Consider the following 14,794-nt stretch of genomic DNA (forward strand, 5'->3'; position numbering starts at 1 on the left):
AAGATGTTGGTCACCTGTTTCCAGGTAAAGATGTTGGTCACACCTCTGTTTCCAGGTAAAGATGTTGGTCACCTGTTTCCAGGTAAAGATGTTGGTCACCTGTTTCCAGGTAAAGATGTTGGTCACCTGTTTCCAGGTAAAGATGTTGGTCACACCTCTGTTTCCAGGTAAAGATGTTGGTCACCTGTTTCCAGGTGAAGATGTTGGTCACACCTCTGTTTCCAGGTAAAGATGTTGGTCACATCTCTGTTTCCAGGTAAAGATGTTGGTCACCTGTTTCCAGGTAAAGATGTTGGTCACCTGTTTCCAGGTAAAGATGTTGGTCACACCTCTGTTTCCAGGTAAAGATGTTGGTCACCTGTTTCCAGGTGAAGATGTTGGTCACACCTCTGTTTCCAGGTAAAGATGTTGGTCACACCTCTGTTTCCAGGTAAAGATGTTGGTCACACCTCTGTTTCCAGGTAAAGATGTTAGTCACACCTCTGTTTCCAGGTAAAGATGTTGGTCACACCTCTGTTTCCAGGTAAAGATGTTGGTCACCTGTTTCCAGGTAAAGATGTTGGTCACACCTCTGTTTCCAGGTGAAGATGTTGGTCACCTGTTTCCAGGTAAAGATGTTAGTCACACCTCTGTTTCCAGGTAAAGATGTTGGTCACACCTCTGTTTCCAGGTAAAGATGTTGGTCACCTGTTTCCAGGTAAAGATGTTGGTCACCTGTTTCCAGGTAAAGATGTTGGTCACACCTCTGTTTCCAGGTAAAGATGTTGGTCACCTGTTTCCAGGTAAAGATGTTGGTCACACCTCTGTTTCCAGGTAAAGATGTTGGTCACCTGTTTCCAGGTAAAGATGTTGGTCACCTGTTTCCAGGTGAAGATGTTGGTCACACCTGCGTTTCTTTTACTAGTAGACATCGGATGAATGTCATAAATATGAATCTGATGGATCACAACAGTTATTTATGCAGTTATGTTCCTTACCTTTCTGGGTAAAACATTGATTAACTGTACATCATTTAAAAGGCATACCGTACTAATGTCTGCAATGTACACAAATTAAAGTCAAGCTGAATCATTTCATTGCAGTATTAAAACATTTATTCCAACATGCATCATCATAGGCATTTTTTATTGGATTTTTTTTATTTAACCTTTATTTAACTAGGCAAGTCATAGGCATACATTGAACATAATACCTTTATGCCTAAATCTTGTATCTGTCCTAAGGAAACAGCTTTCTTTACAAATAGGAACTATCCATACAGAGTGTGACATTTACAATGAGAGATTGTCCTTTATCCAAATGAAAAATAAAACACCTGAGTTTCGTGTAGAGGACATTGCAGTCTTTGCATGTATAAACAACTAAGTGGTTCTTCCTAATGCCTTATTTGGAATCACTAATGGTATTGTGGCATATTTATAACCTAATTGAAACGTATTGATAAATAATAGGTGTTAGCACCATAGATAAAGCATTACATAAATAATGAAACTTGTCACAATCAACATGGTTTCTACTTTTATTCTACTCTTATGCCATACTTGGCACTGTATGTAGAGAGCAGAAAACCTTTTAATGTATAGAACATTTCCTTGTTGTTTGTTTTAATGCATTGATTGCATGAGCTATTATAGGCTTAAACCAAAATATAATTGAAGCTGCTTCTCCACACATTATGAACCTAGTTTATTTTTTGTTATCGGTTTTTGTGCTTTAATTTAAGATCCGTCTGTAGACCTTCTGCCAATCCTAGAAGTAGCCGCCATGATAATGTATCAATGCCATGGATTCTGTTAACCACCACATGGGTATAGTGAACTATTCTGTCAGGTAAAGTATTATGAATATTCACCCAGATATTCAGTGTGCCTCATGTCTAAAGTGTATGTGACAAAATGACATGTACAGTACTTTGTTCCTTCTGGTAATGGGAGAGAACCTTTTTTTTGATTAATAGATGTCCTGTCATCAACAATGCACATTGCTTCCTTGTCAATTATGTTGAGATTCAATTTAGATGCCATTATTCAAGCAATACTTTTGTCATCTGTGATCACCATATTTGCAAAGACACAATGTTCCACCACAAATAATTTATGACAACTTTAACTGAAAATGAAGCTGTGCTGTGCTCTTATCAGTGCTGATATAATTTGATAATACATGGGAACCCACCGGATATTACGAATGGCTGCTTCTCCTTCATTAGCTTTCTGTGAAGCGGATTTTCTAGGACTCTGAGTCTTGTGCTTAAAGACATGAAGATCATATGCATGCTCTCATCTGCATCACACATACAGTACATTTAATTCAGACATAAGTCAGACATGTTTTTGCCATGACCTTTATACACACCCTATTTACATCATTATCTGAATCAAGTCTATAATGTGTATACCTTATCATATAAAAATGTAATATTTTCTTCTGTGCACATGCAAAAATGCCCAAGGAACCATGAGAGGTGTACAAATGAAAAAGTAATTTTAGGATTTCCCTTTAAAAAAGAACACTGTAGTTATGGTCTGGATGAGGGAGAAAATGAAAATCCATTCTGTACTTTAAATTGTACAGTATGAATACAAATTGGTTACTCTGTAGATACGACCTTATAATAGATCATCCTGTGAACAACATGTGGGTCTTTTGTGAGAAAACATCAGTAAATCTTTGGATAAGGTGATAAAAAGTGCAAACGTGAAGAAGAAAAGCATCTAAATTAAAGTAAATCAGGGAAAATAAGGATATAAAGATGAATAAAAATCAACACGGTTTATTGAATGAGTTGATAAATAACTATATTGATCCAGGTACAGTCTACACTACAGCTTTGTACATTACTTCCACGTACATACAGTAAGGAGACAAAATAACACAGGCAAAATATTGTTGGGGCATCTCAAACAACATATAACCTAAGTTAAGTTTGAAATGAAGCAAACAAAGCCAAATAGTATCACTGCATTTTGTTCACTACAAAAGAGTTCACTGTCATTTAGGTCAGTTTCTAACTGGGGCATCTGTGTCATTTATTGCAGTGTCTGAGCATCTCTGCAGAGCTCCACTGTAGATTCATATGGACACAAATATTCACACAAAAACAACTCATGCTGATATGTTGATGAACAAAGAGTACAAATGATCCAATGGAGACAACATGTCCTCTGGAGCAAGTTTGAATATCAAGGTAATAGAGCAGTGAGCAAAGAGATTAAAACAGCACAATATTTAGAAAAGTACATGATCAGTCTCACATTGTGGTGGCCTTGGTCCATCCCTTTTGCTGTCTTAGTATCCAGATGTGTTTCAATGTGATGATCGTTGTGATGCTGGTTGATAACGGAGGGGTACAGTTTGACTCAACCCCCCATTATTAATGTGGGCTTTTGGAAGTCTTTAACATTTTGACACCAGTTTAAGTTCATTTTAGTTCTTGTTGAAGGGGTGTAAAACTTCCTTGTTGCAGTTTCATTCCATTGACATCCAGTGGACCAGTGAGGTACCTAGTTACTGTTAAAGACAGGCCTCCTCTCCAAACTGCATAGCCTTCAATAACATCTCCTGCTCCTTAGTGAAATGTAGGTCCTCTGAACAAATTATTGGCCACACTTCAGTTACCTGTTATGATGAAAGGATAACGAGTAAGTCAGAATGATGCATAATAATAACCTCATCATAAACAAACTCACATGCATGATTAAAAAAATGCGTAGAACGTACATTTAAAAACACTTTCAGTATTTCAAAGTAACAGTCAAATAGTTCACTAGAGAAACAATGAAATAGCTCTGCTATTTCCACAGTCGTGATGACCATGTTATTCTTAGTTAGTCCAACCACATGACACTTTTCACAATGAGTCTGGACAACAGAGTTAACGCAGCAGTGAATATACTGTGTGACTGAATGAGGCTAAAACATGGTGTGTTCCTATAACCCTCTCAGATGATGGGCTTGGAAGATAATATTCAGTGTTGGGTCTCTGGTCTAAGTCAAAGTAGATTTTCTTAAGTCTGTAGAGAGGGATGCAAATGAACTAAGACTGTCAAGAGGAAGGAAGAAACTGAATGAATTGCTGTTTCTAATTAGTGGAAAATAGATTACAAGACCTGTCAGACCTTAATGTTCAAGAGTCACTGGTACTCTACAGCTATCCTGTTTTGTTGGAACAGATATTTAATTAAGCTGGCCCATTATGTGCATGAAGGGCAATCCATTTTGGAATTTCCTGCTTTGACTAAATTCGATATGTGCTCTAACTTGTTTCATGGAAACGGCCCATTGTTTCATGGGCATAGCAATGTGTTTGACTGATTAATATGATCTGTTGTTGAAATAGTGAAATAATTATTGCAGTTCCAATGAACATGACCAAGAACAGTTGAGCAAAAAAGGCAATAGCTTTGATATTCACTCGTACTTGAAAAGACGAGTTAAAAATAGGCGATTCATATGCTATCCAGTACTTCAATATCCTGGTCCAAGATTAAAGTGATATGATTCATAATCTCAATAAAAGCTATACTGACTCATCATACCAAAACTCCATGAAAGCAATTATAGTGTATGATAAGGGTTATACTGGCTGAAAGATTCACCACCTAAATATGGACAGAAATGTAATTTCCTTTTTCTAAAATTCCATTCTTGATGGGACACTTGAAATGATTATTGACTATACTGTATATGATACACAAAAAGCAGGGAGCATTGGAGACTGGTCTGTGCAATATGTTTAAATCTGATTAAAATAACCATTGTTGGGGAAGCTACTCTGAAGATATAGTCAGCTAAGCTACAAGCTATTCCTCAATGGACTTGCTACATCACAACAAATACTGTTAGAAACACCTCCATGAATCTATGTCATGCATCAAAGTAGTGATTTTATTTTATTTGAACCTTTATTTAACTAGGCAAGTCAGTTAAGAACAAATTCTTATTTACAATGACGGCCTACACCAGCCAAACCCGGATGACGCTGGGCCAATTGTGCGCCGCCCTATGGGACTCCCAATCACGGCCGATTGTGATACAGCCTGGATTCAAACCAGGGTGTCTGTAGTGACGCCTCTAGCACTGAGATGCAGTGCCTTAGACCGCTGCGCCACTCGGGAGTGATGTGACTCCCAGAAGCACGTCAACCAAGAGCTAAAATACTCTGTTTATAATACACATTGTTAATTTATAGAGAAATCATGACAATTGTCCCAACAGCAGTCTGGAATTTCAATAAAGTACTATATGTTTACTTAAGAAAGTTAATGAAATGAGATACCCCACTAAATGGTGATAAAATTAGTGAAATACTGAATGACTAAGGTTTAGCTGCAGTAATGCCATGGAACTGTAAAATGCAGTAAACTAGTGAGCCTTGTACTCCCAGTTTCTGTGCATCCAAGAAATCAAGTCTTTGAGTAGGTTATACCTTGAACAGACTGAAATGTATGCAGCTCCATACAACGATGTGATGTCAACTGAAAACTGGAGGGAAGCTGAAATAAATATGAAGCTTCACTGGAGGAGAAACAAAAGTAACTCGATTTACGGAAAGGAACATTATTCATTCGTACTCTTTTTAAAACATCAACCTACTCTCTGTATATACTATAGTATAGCCTCAATAACATCAAACATTTTTTGTAATGTAGGGGGAAAGATATATTCTTATTAATTAAGAAATTCAAAGGTGAAGGGAGGGATAGATTAATTGCTGAATCAGTTCTTCTTAAATTTACCTCCAGGTATTTTTCTTTCCTTTTCATGATTCGTCTTTAATAAAGTTTCTTGCATGTGCATCCAAATGTTCACTGTGGGAATATCCATATCAATAATTATCATTTTGGAAATGTCATGCTAACTTAGCAATATTTTGCTCCAAAGACCCGTTAATAGGGTTGTAATGAGATGAACAGCCTCAAACTGCCTGAATTTTCCTTTGGTAATGTAAGGGAGTGTGTTCGGTCGAGATAGAGGACCGGTGGAAATAAACCCATAAGGCTTTACAGAGATTTAGGAGGGAGAGAAAGGACAGAAGGGAAAGAGAAAGAAAGAGAGAAAAGTGGAGTTGGATATTGCACAGATAAAGCTTCAGAGCAATGTGTGGATGAAAAGACTGGCCATGGGGCATTTATAACAGGCAACTTAAAAGAATTCAAGTCACCTTATAAATGTTGATTCTATAGATACATTAGGATCAGCTCAAGAGGTCATCCTTTAGATTCGCTCTGCTATGAGGCAAAAGGATTCTGACATTTCATGGTACTACAGCGTGGTACTGGTAAGTCATGAATTCAATTAGCTCTGTTTGTTACTTTAGCTGTGATGGCCAATACATAAGAAATATATTGTATGTGGATGCTTAGCAAATGTACAGAGTTTAGTGTAGTTACAGAAGTGAAGTCACAGTGCAGGAGACCAGTGTGTGCCAATGAGAGACCTACTGTGTTCTGTCTGACTCGACAGCCTCTTGAGAGCTACTGTGTTCTGTCTGGCTCATCAGCCAATGAGAGACCTACTGTGTTCTGTCTGGCTCGATCTTGTTCTGCGTCTCTCCGTTCTGCTTGTCGTTGGACTTCTGGGAGAGCCGAGTAGACATGGTGGCTGCCTGCACCACGGCTTTGAAGCTGCGCTTTCTTTTCTGTACGTTCTGCTCTGGGTGGAAGATAATGACATAGACCTTGGGTATGTAGAGCATCCCCAGAGACACAGAGGCACTCAGGCTCATGGAGACTGTCAACGTGGTGGTCTGGATGAACATCTAGATAGGAAGAGGTAACACAGGGAAGGGTCAGAGACACAGATACAGAGATCCCATATTCACATGGTATCACATTCAACCTGGACACATAGTAGACTAAGGACAAACGAGACCATGGAATGTGATCCTAGCTGTTCTATTTCAGGGTACAAGACCATGGAATGTGATCCTAGCTGTTCTATTCCAGGGTAGGTTTTATGTATCTTCCCCAGGGGAATCATATATTTGTTTCTGAGTAATTCCTGATTTTCACACATATGAACAAAATAATACTTCTCCCCCGCCCCTTTCTTTTAATCAATAGTCTTTTGTGGGAGGCCACCTGGCCACTAGGTGGTAATACATGCTAATGCAATAATTCCATATTCCCATCACACAGATTTATTAAGAGGGTTAAAACATTGTTCCCCGGTCTCCCACACACTTCCCTTATCTTCCTGCTACCACAATAAAATTCCCCCAAAGCATGCGGTTGGTAAGAGCAGCCTTTGTCTGTGTGTCATGGTGTGTCGTCGTATGATAAAAAGGAACAAAGCGTTCCTGGCGTTTCATCCCCCTCCGTGTCTCTCCTCATGCCCATATCAAAGGCTGGCTATAAAGAAATACTGTCTGCTTTGGAACTTCAAAATGTTATCAAGAGCCGGGCAGGTTGTTTCCCAATTTAATGCTCTCATTTAGACAATGGTTCATTTGCATAATATCCGTGTAAAGAACAGGGTAAGAAAGTCAGCGTGAGCAAGTGAGCGTGGGAATACTTCCTGCTAAATCTTTTTTTTTTTACAGAGCAATTTCTATCATATTAAATAATGCAAAACAGCCCATTTCAAAAAGTTACAGTTACATCAGTATCATGTCACGGTAGAATCTCACCTTCTCTGTAGACTGTGCCGTGCCAAAAAAGATGGGCACGAAAGCTAGCCAGACAATGCATGTGGTGTACATGGTGAAGCCAATGGGCTTGGCCTCGTTAAAGGTCTCCGGCACCCCTCTGCTCTTGACTGCGTAGACAGTGCAGGTCACCATAAGGACAATGCTGTAGCTCAGGCAGCAGATTAGCGACAGGTCGGACATGTCACACTTGAGGACGCCCCGGGCCATCTCCGGGTTGGGAGGCCTCTGCTCCTCGTAGTCTATGATGGTATGGGGTGGTATCACAGCGAACCAGACGAACACCCCTAGCAGCTTCATAAACACACACACATAAACACATAGAGACCCACACTATGAATCAGGCCTCTCAAATGAATATACGTTTTTTTTATATGTTTATCTGTTCTGCATGTCTATAATTTTATGCATAATTTAATTGCAATTACACAAAACAATATACTTTTCCATTCAAATCTCAACAACATACAGTGGGGAGAACAAGTATTTGATACACTGCCGATTTTGCAGGTTTTCCTACTTACAAAGCATGTAGAGCTCTATAATTTTATGCATAATTTAATTGCAATTACACAAAACAATATACTTTTACATTCAAATCTCAACAACATACATTCTTCTTCTATAAAAGTTATTTTGAGGTGTGAGTGGGGGACAGAGGAGATAGAGAGAGAGAGAGAGAGCAATAGAGAGTGAGAGAGGGAGGGAGAGAGAGAAAGGGAACGAGAGAGAGGGAGAGAGAATGAGAGAGAGGGAGAGAGCGAGAGGGAGAGAGGGGGAGAGGGGGAGAGAGCAAGAGAGAGCAGATGTGTCCTGTCAGACTGAGTGGTTAAGTGGCTACTCATTCATCTGTTATGTTACGCTGCTGAGAGAGACCAAGGCCTTGCTGCTGAGGGAGCAAGAGAGAGAGAAGCCAAGGCCTTGCTGCTGAGAGAGAGAGAGATGCCAAGGCCTTGCTGCTGAGAGAGAGAGAGAGAGAAGCCAAGGCCTTGCTGCTGAGAGAGCGAGAGACCAAGGCCTTGCTGCTGAGGGAGCAAGAGAGAGAGAAGCCAAGGCCTTGCTGCTGAGAGAGAGAGAGAGAAGCCAAGGCCTTGCTGCTGAGAGAGAGAGAGAGAAGCCAAGGCCTTGCTGCTGAGAGAGAGAGAGAGAAGCCAAGGCCTTGCTGCTGAGAGAGAGAGAGAGAGAGAGAGAGAACTTCTGTGAGTGTAATGTTTACTGTTCATTTTTATTGTTTATTTCACTTTTGTATATTATCTACTTCACTTGCTTTGGCAATGTTAACATATGTTTCCCATGCCAATAAAGCCCCTTGAATTGAATTGAATTGAGAGAGAAAGAAGCCAAGGCCTTGCTGCTAAGAGAGAGAGAGAAGCCAAGGCCTTGCTGCTGAGAGAGAGAAGCCAAGGCCTTGCTGCTAAGAGAGAGAGAGAGAAGCCAAGGCCTTGCTGCTGAGAGAGAGAGAGAGAAGCCAAGGCCTTGCTGCTGAGAGAGAGAAGCCAAGGCCTTGCTGCTAAGAGAGAGAGAGAGAAGCCAAGGCCTTGCTGCTGAGAGAGAGAGAGAGAGAAGCCAAGGCCTTGCTGCTGCTGAGAGAGAGAGAAGCCAAGGCCTTGCTGCTGAGGGAGAGCGAGAAGCCAAGGCCTTGCTGCTGAGAGAGAGCGAGAAGCCAAGGCCTTGCTGCTGAGAGAGAGAGAGAGAGAGAAGCCAAGGCCTTGCTGCTGAGAGAGAGAAGCCAAGGCCTTGCTGCTGAGAGAGAGAGAGAGAAGCCAAGGCCTTGCTGCTGTCAATCCCAGGCAGGCAAGCAGACAACTTTCATAATCTGGCCTTGCTTTCCACTGACTAATTCACTATATGGTGGCACTAAACTCAAACAACAAATTCTTTAGGAGGCACCTCTATGCGATGAATAATATCAGACATGCTGAAGCAATAGTGTGTAAACCAGTGACCATAGATTATGTACTGTTTTCAATTAGATCAATTACATTTGACCTGCAGGCCACCTACAGAACATCCATGCAGAACATCCATGCAAAACATCCATGTAGAATATCCATGCAGAACATCCATGCAGAACATCCATGCAGAACATCTATGCAGCAACCTGCTCTTCTTGGAATTACATTTATTTAGAGCCATTTTCTAAATACCTCTGGCCGACATCTACGATGAACAAGCTGAGTTGATAAGCACTCACATTGATGAGGTTTATCAGTTTGCATTCAAATCAATCACTATGTTGACATAAAATTATAATCTTTTCACAGTATTGCCTTAAATCAAAAATACAAGTATTTAATATATCTCACAGAGTTTATCTTGATTGACAAGGTAATTACTGAACTTTTCAAGTTCTGGATATGACATGTTATTATTTGTTCTTCTTTATAATGAATTTACTACTACAGTACACGAATAAATCAATATCTATCCTAAAGAGAGCTTGATGTTGTAGCTTAAAAAGCATTGGAGGATATACGTATGTAACATTACCATATACGAAACGCACTACCACTACATACTAATCAACACCAGTACATGAAAGACCTTGATGTTGAAGCTTGATGAGCACATAGAGCTAGTGCTAGCTACAGTGAGAGCAAGTTGACGCCCAACACATCAAACCTGATGCAAATCAATACACCAGGGGAACCAACTAGAGTTGCCTCGCTCTGAGCCTGCCCTGAAACTCACCTGTACAGACATGAGGATGAACGTGATGGCCAGCTGAGAGGTGGGGCTGATGAACTTAGGTGGCGACACAGACTTCTTGCCCTGCTCAAAGATGCGGTAGATGCGGTTGGTCTTGGTGAGCATGGCGGAGTAGGTGATGGCCATGCCCAGGCCCAGCAGCAGCCGGCGGAACGCACACACCACTGCGCCTGGCTCTGCGATCATGAGGAAAGTGATGAGGTAGATGAGAAAGATGCCCGTGAGGAGGACGTAGCTGAGCTCCCGGCCAGAGGCGCGGACGATGGGCGTGTCGTTGAAGCGGATGAAGGTGATGACCACAAAGGAGGTGGCCAGGATACCCAGGATGGCCAGGAACACAGGGATGATGGCCCAGGGGGAGTGCCACTCCAGCTTGATGATGGGCGTGGACCGGCAGCTCGTCCGGTTAGGCGTAGGGCGCATGTTGAAGGGGCAGGTCTCACAGTTCATCTCATCCAGCTGGTATTGGTAGCCGTCACACAGCTCACAGTGCCAGCAACAGGGCACACCCTTCACCATCTTCTTCCTCTCTCCAGGGTTACAGGGGAAACTGCACACTGAGTCAGGGATCTGACGGTCCCCACCTGACCACTGCATCTCCTCCATCTACAGTAGAGAGAGAGAGAGAGAAAGAGAAAGGGAGAGAGAGGGAGAGAGAGAGAGAGAAAGAGAGGGAGGGAGGGAGAGAGAGAGAGAGAGAGAGAGAGGGAGAGAGAGGGAGAGAGAGAGAGAGAGAGGGAGAGAGAGGACAGTATGAGTTCTGTAAATGTAGTTAAAAATATATCTTTCTTCTCACAAATCATCAACAATGTAGCAAAATGTTCAGACAGACAATGTAATTGTCCTTAAATATGACTTGCGTTACATTGAGTCGCAGATTGTTGGTCCATTGACCTATGACTCTGTATCCAGGAATGGTAGTGTTCGACATCTGGTACTGGAAGATGTCATATCGTCCTGGTGCATCTCCATTCTCATTGAATAGAACTCCTGTCCCTGCGCTGCCTGTATGAAAACACAAGAGAAGACTAGTGAGACAAACCAGCAACATATCATATTGAGGGAAATAACATATTTACCGATAGTAATGCTGAAATCGCTGACGAGTAAGTACCGGTAAGATAAATTCATTCTATGAAACATTAATGCATAATGCACGTGAAAATCGGTGTCAATACAGTATTATCTGATCACTGATACATGACAACATTGCCTCCAAACAAGTCCACCAATCATAAATAGTAAGTAGGGAACACACTACCATCATCCTTTCAAGAAGATTGTATTGTCTTTTACAGCTAAACACACCGTTTTGGTCCATAAAGAGATGACTGGAGAAGAGTCTTACAAAGAGATGACCGGAGAAGGGTATTACAAAGAGATGACTGGAGAAGGGTCTTAAAAAGAGATGACTGGAGAAGGGTCTTAAAAAGAGATGACTGGAGAAGAGTATTAAAAAGAGATGACTGGAGAAGGGTTTTACAAAGAGATGACTGGAGAAGGGTATTACAAAGAGATGACTGGAGAAGAGTATTAAAAAGAGATGACTGGAGAAGGGTCTTAAAAAGAGATGACTGGAGAAGAGTCTTACAAAGAGATGACTGGAGAAGGGTCTTAAAAAGAGATGACTGGAGAAGGGTCTTAAAAAGAGATGACTGGAGAAGGGTCTTACAAAGAGATGACTGGAGAAGGGTATTACAAAGAGATGACTGGAGAAGGGTCTTAAAAAGAGATGACTGGAGAAGGGTATTACAAAAAGAGATGACTGGAGAAGAGTCTTACAAAGAGATGACTGGAGAAGGGTCTTAAAAAGAGATGACTGGAGAAGGGTCTTAAAAAGAGATGACTGGAGAAGAGTCTTACAAAGAGATGACTGGAGAAGAGTCTTACAAAGAGATGACTGGAGAAGAGTCTTACAAAGAGATGACTGGAGAAGGGTCTTAAAAAGAGATGACTGGAGAAGGGTATTACAAAGAGATGACTGGAGAAGAGTATTAAAAAGAGATGACTGGAGAAGGGTATTACAAAGAGATGACTGGAGAAGAGTCTTACAAAGAGATGACTGGAGAAGGGTATTACAAAGAGATGACTGGAGAAGAGTCTTACAAAGAGATGACTGGAGAAGGGTCTTACAAAGAGATGACTGGAGAAAAGTCTTACAAAGAGATGACTGGAGAAGGGTTTTACAAAGAGATGACTGGAGAAGAGTCTTACAAAGAGATGACTGGAGAAGAGTCGAGGGAATACAATTCTTAGTGGATATACAGCCGGAGGGTATGATGTAAAAATGTGACTTGAGTGATTGTGAAGCATGTCAATTTGATTTTACTCTTTAGTTAAACCAAGGTTTGCGTGATTGGTCCTTTCAACGTATTGAGGATAGACCAGAACCAAAGTAGAAGACAGGCTTTATGCAACAGAACTCCTAAACCAAGGTAGAAGACAGGCTTTATGCAACAGAACTCCTAAACCAAGGTAGAAGACAGGCTTTATGCAACAGAACTCCTAAACCAAGGTAGAAGACAGGCTTTATGCAACAGAACTCCTAAACCAAGGTAGAAGACAGGCTTTATGCAACAGAACTCCTAAACCAAGGTAGAAGACAGGCTTTATGCAACAGAACTCCTAAACCAAGGTAGAAGACAGGCTTTATGCAACAGAACTCCTAAACCAAGGTAGAAGACAGGCTTTATGCAACAGAACTCCTAAACCAAGGTAGAAGACAGGCTTTATGCAACAGAACTCCTAAACCAAGGTAGAAGACAGGCTTTATGCAACAGAACTCCTAAACCAAGGTATAAGACAGGCTTTATGCAACAGAACTCCTAAACCAAAGTAGAAGACAGGCTTTATGCAACAGAACTCCTAAACCAAGGTAGAAGACAGGCTTTATGCAACAGAACTCCTAAACCAAGGTAGAAGACAGGCTTTATGCAACAGAAATCCTAAACCAAGGTAGAAGACAGGCTTTATGCAACAGAAATCCTAAATACTCCTAACCACTTTGTGCATATTCCTCTGAGCTTTTTACAGTCCTGTACTTCAACCCAACCAGCTGTTACATATGTATTATTCATTCACACACTTTCCTTCCCTCAAATACCACACAGAGACACATTTCCTTTCATTTTCTAAACAAGGACAAAATAAAAACAGATGGATTTTGAATTGCATAAAGGACAATCACTGATTTTGGTAAATCAAAGGACAGAAAATTAAAAAACGTGATTGTCAAATACAATTGTTAAATTAGCCAAGGTCTTTTATCTTCAATGGATGAGCAGCTGTTTCATTTGCATTAGTTAGCTGAACTGTACAGCACCCTCTGACCGTTAGTTACTGAACTGTACAGCACCCTCTGACCGTTAGTTAGCTGAACTGTACAGCACCCTCTGACCGTTAGTTACTGAACTGTACAGCACCCTCTGACCGTTAGTTAGCTGAACTGTACAGCACCCTCTGACCGTTAGTTACTGAACTGTACAGCGCCCTCTGACCGTTAGTTAGCTGAACTGTACAGCACCCTCTGACCGTTAGTTAGCTGAACTGTACAGCACCCTCTGACCGTTAGTTAGCTGAACTGTACAGCACCCTCTGACTATTAGCTAGCTGAACTGTACAGCACCCTCTGACTATTAGTTAGCTGAACTGTACAGCACCCTCTGACCATTAGTTAGCTGAACTGTACAGCTCCCTCTGACCGTTAGTTACTGAACTGTACAGCACCCTCTGACCGTTAGTTAGCTGAACTGTACAGTACCCTCTGACCGTTAGTTAGCTGAACTGTACAGCACCCTCTGACCGTTAGTTACTGAACTGTACAGCGCCCTCTGACCGTTAGTTAGCTGAACTGTACAGCACCCTCTGACCGTTAGTTAGCTGAACTGTACAGCACCCTCTGACTATTAGTTAGCTGAACTGTACAGCGACATTTCACCGTTAGTTAGCTCAACTGTACAGCACCCTCGGACCGTTAGTTAGCTGAACTGTACAGCACCCTCTTACTGTTAGTTAGCTGAACTGTACAGCACCCTCTGACTATTAGTTAGCTGAACTGTACAGCGCCCTCTGACCGTTAGTTAGCTGAACTGTACAGCACCCTCTGACCGTTAGTTACTGAACTGTACAGCACCCTCTGACCGTTAGTTACTGAACTGTACAGCACCCTCTGACCGTTAGTTAGCTGAACTGTACAGCACCCTCTGACCATTAGTTAGCTGAACTGTACAGCACCCTCTGACCGTTAGTTAGCTGAACTGTACAGCACCCTCTGACCATTAGTTAGCTGAACTGTTCAGCACCCTCTGACTGTTAGCTACTGAAATGTACAGCACCCTCTGACCGTTAGTTAGCTGAACTGTACAGCACCCTCTGACTATTAGTTAGCTGAACTGTACAGCACCCTCTGACTATTAGTTAGCTGAACTGTACAGCACC

General features: G+C 41.5%; 1 protein-coding gene across 1 annotated transcript in view; it reads right to left on the reverse strand.

Annotated features, from left to right (window-relative positions):
- Positions 1 to 1,084: 1,084 nt before the first annotated feature.
- The window catches only part of grm6a (glutamate receptor, metabotropic 6a), a 38,486-nt gene continuing 24,776 nt past the window's right edge, over positions 1,085 to 14,794 (reverse strand). Inside the window, exons 8-12 of the mRNA XM_014134588.3 lie at positions 11,223 to 11,362; positions 10,340 to 10,963; positions 7,631 to 7,942; positions 6,519 to 6,760; positions 1,085 to 3,618 (exon numbers count right to left, since the gene is read on the reverse strand). Of these exons, the coding sequence (XP_013990063.1) occupies positions 3,615 to 3,618; positions 6,519 to 6,760; positions 7,631 to 7,942; positions 10,340 to 10,963; positions 11,223 to 11,362 (1,322 nt within the window). The 3' untranslated portion in view covers positions 1,085 to 3,614. The remainder of the gene's footprint in view (positions 3,619 to 6,518; positions 6,761 to 7,630; positions 7,943 to 10,339; positions 10,964 to 11,222; positions 11,363 to 14,794) is intronic.

Source organism: Salmo salar, chromosome 13, assembly GCF_965601325.2.
Source record: "Salmo salar chromosome 13, fSalSal1, whole genome shotgun sequence".
NCBI lineage: Eukaryota > Metazoa > Chordata > Actinopteri > Salmoniformes > Salmonidae > Salmo > Salmo salar.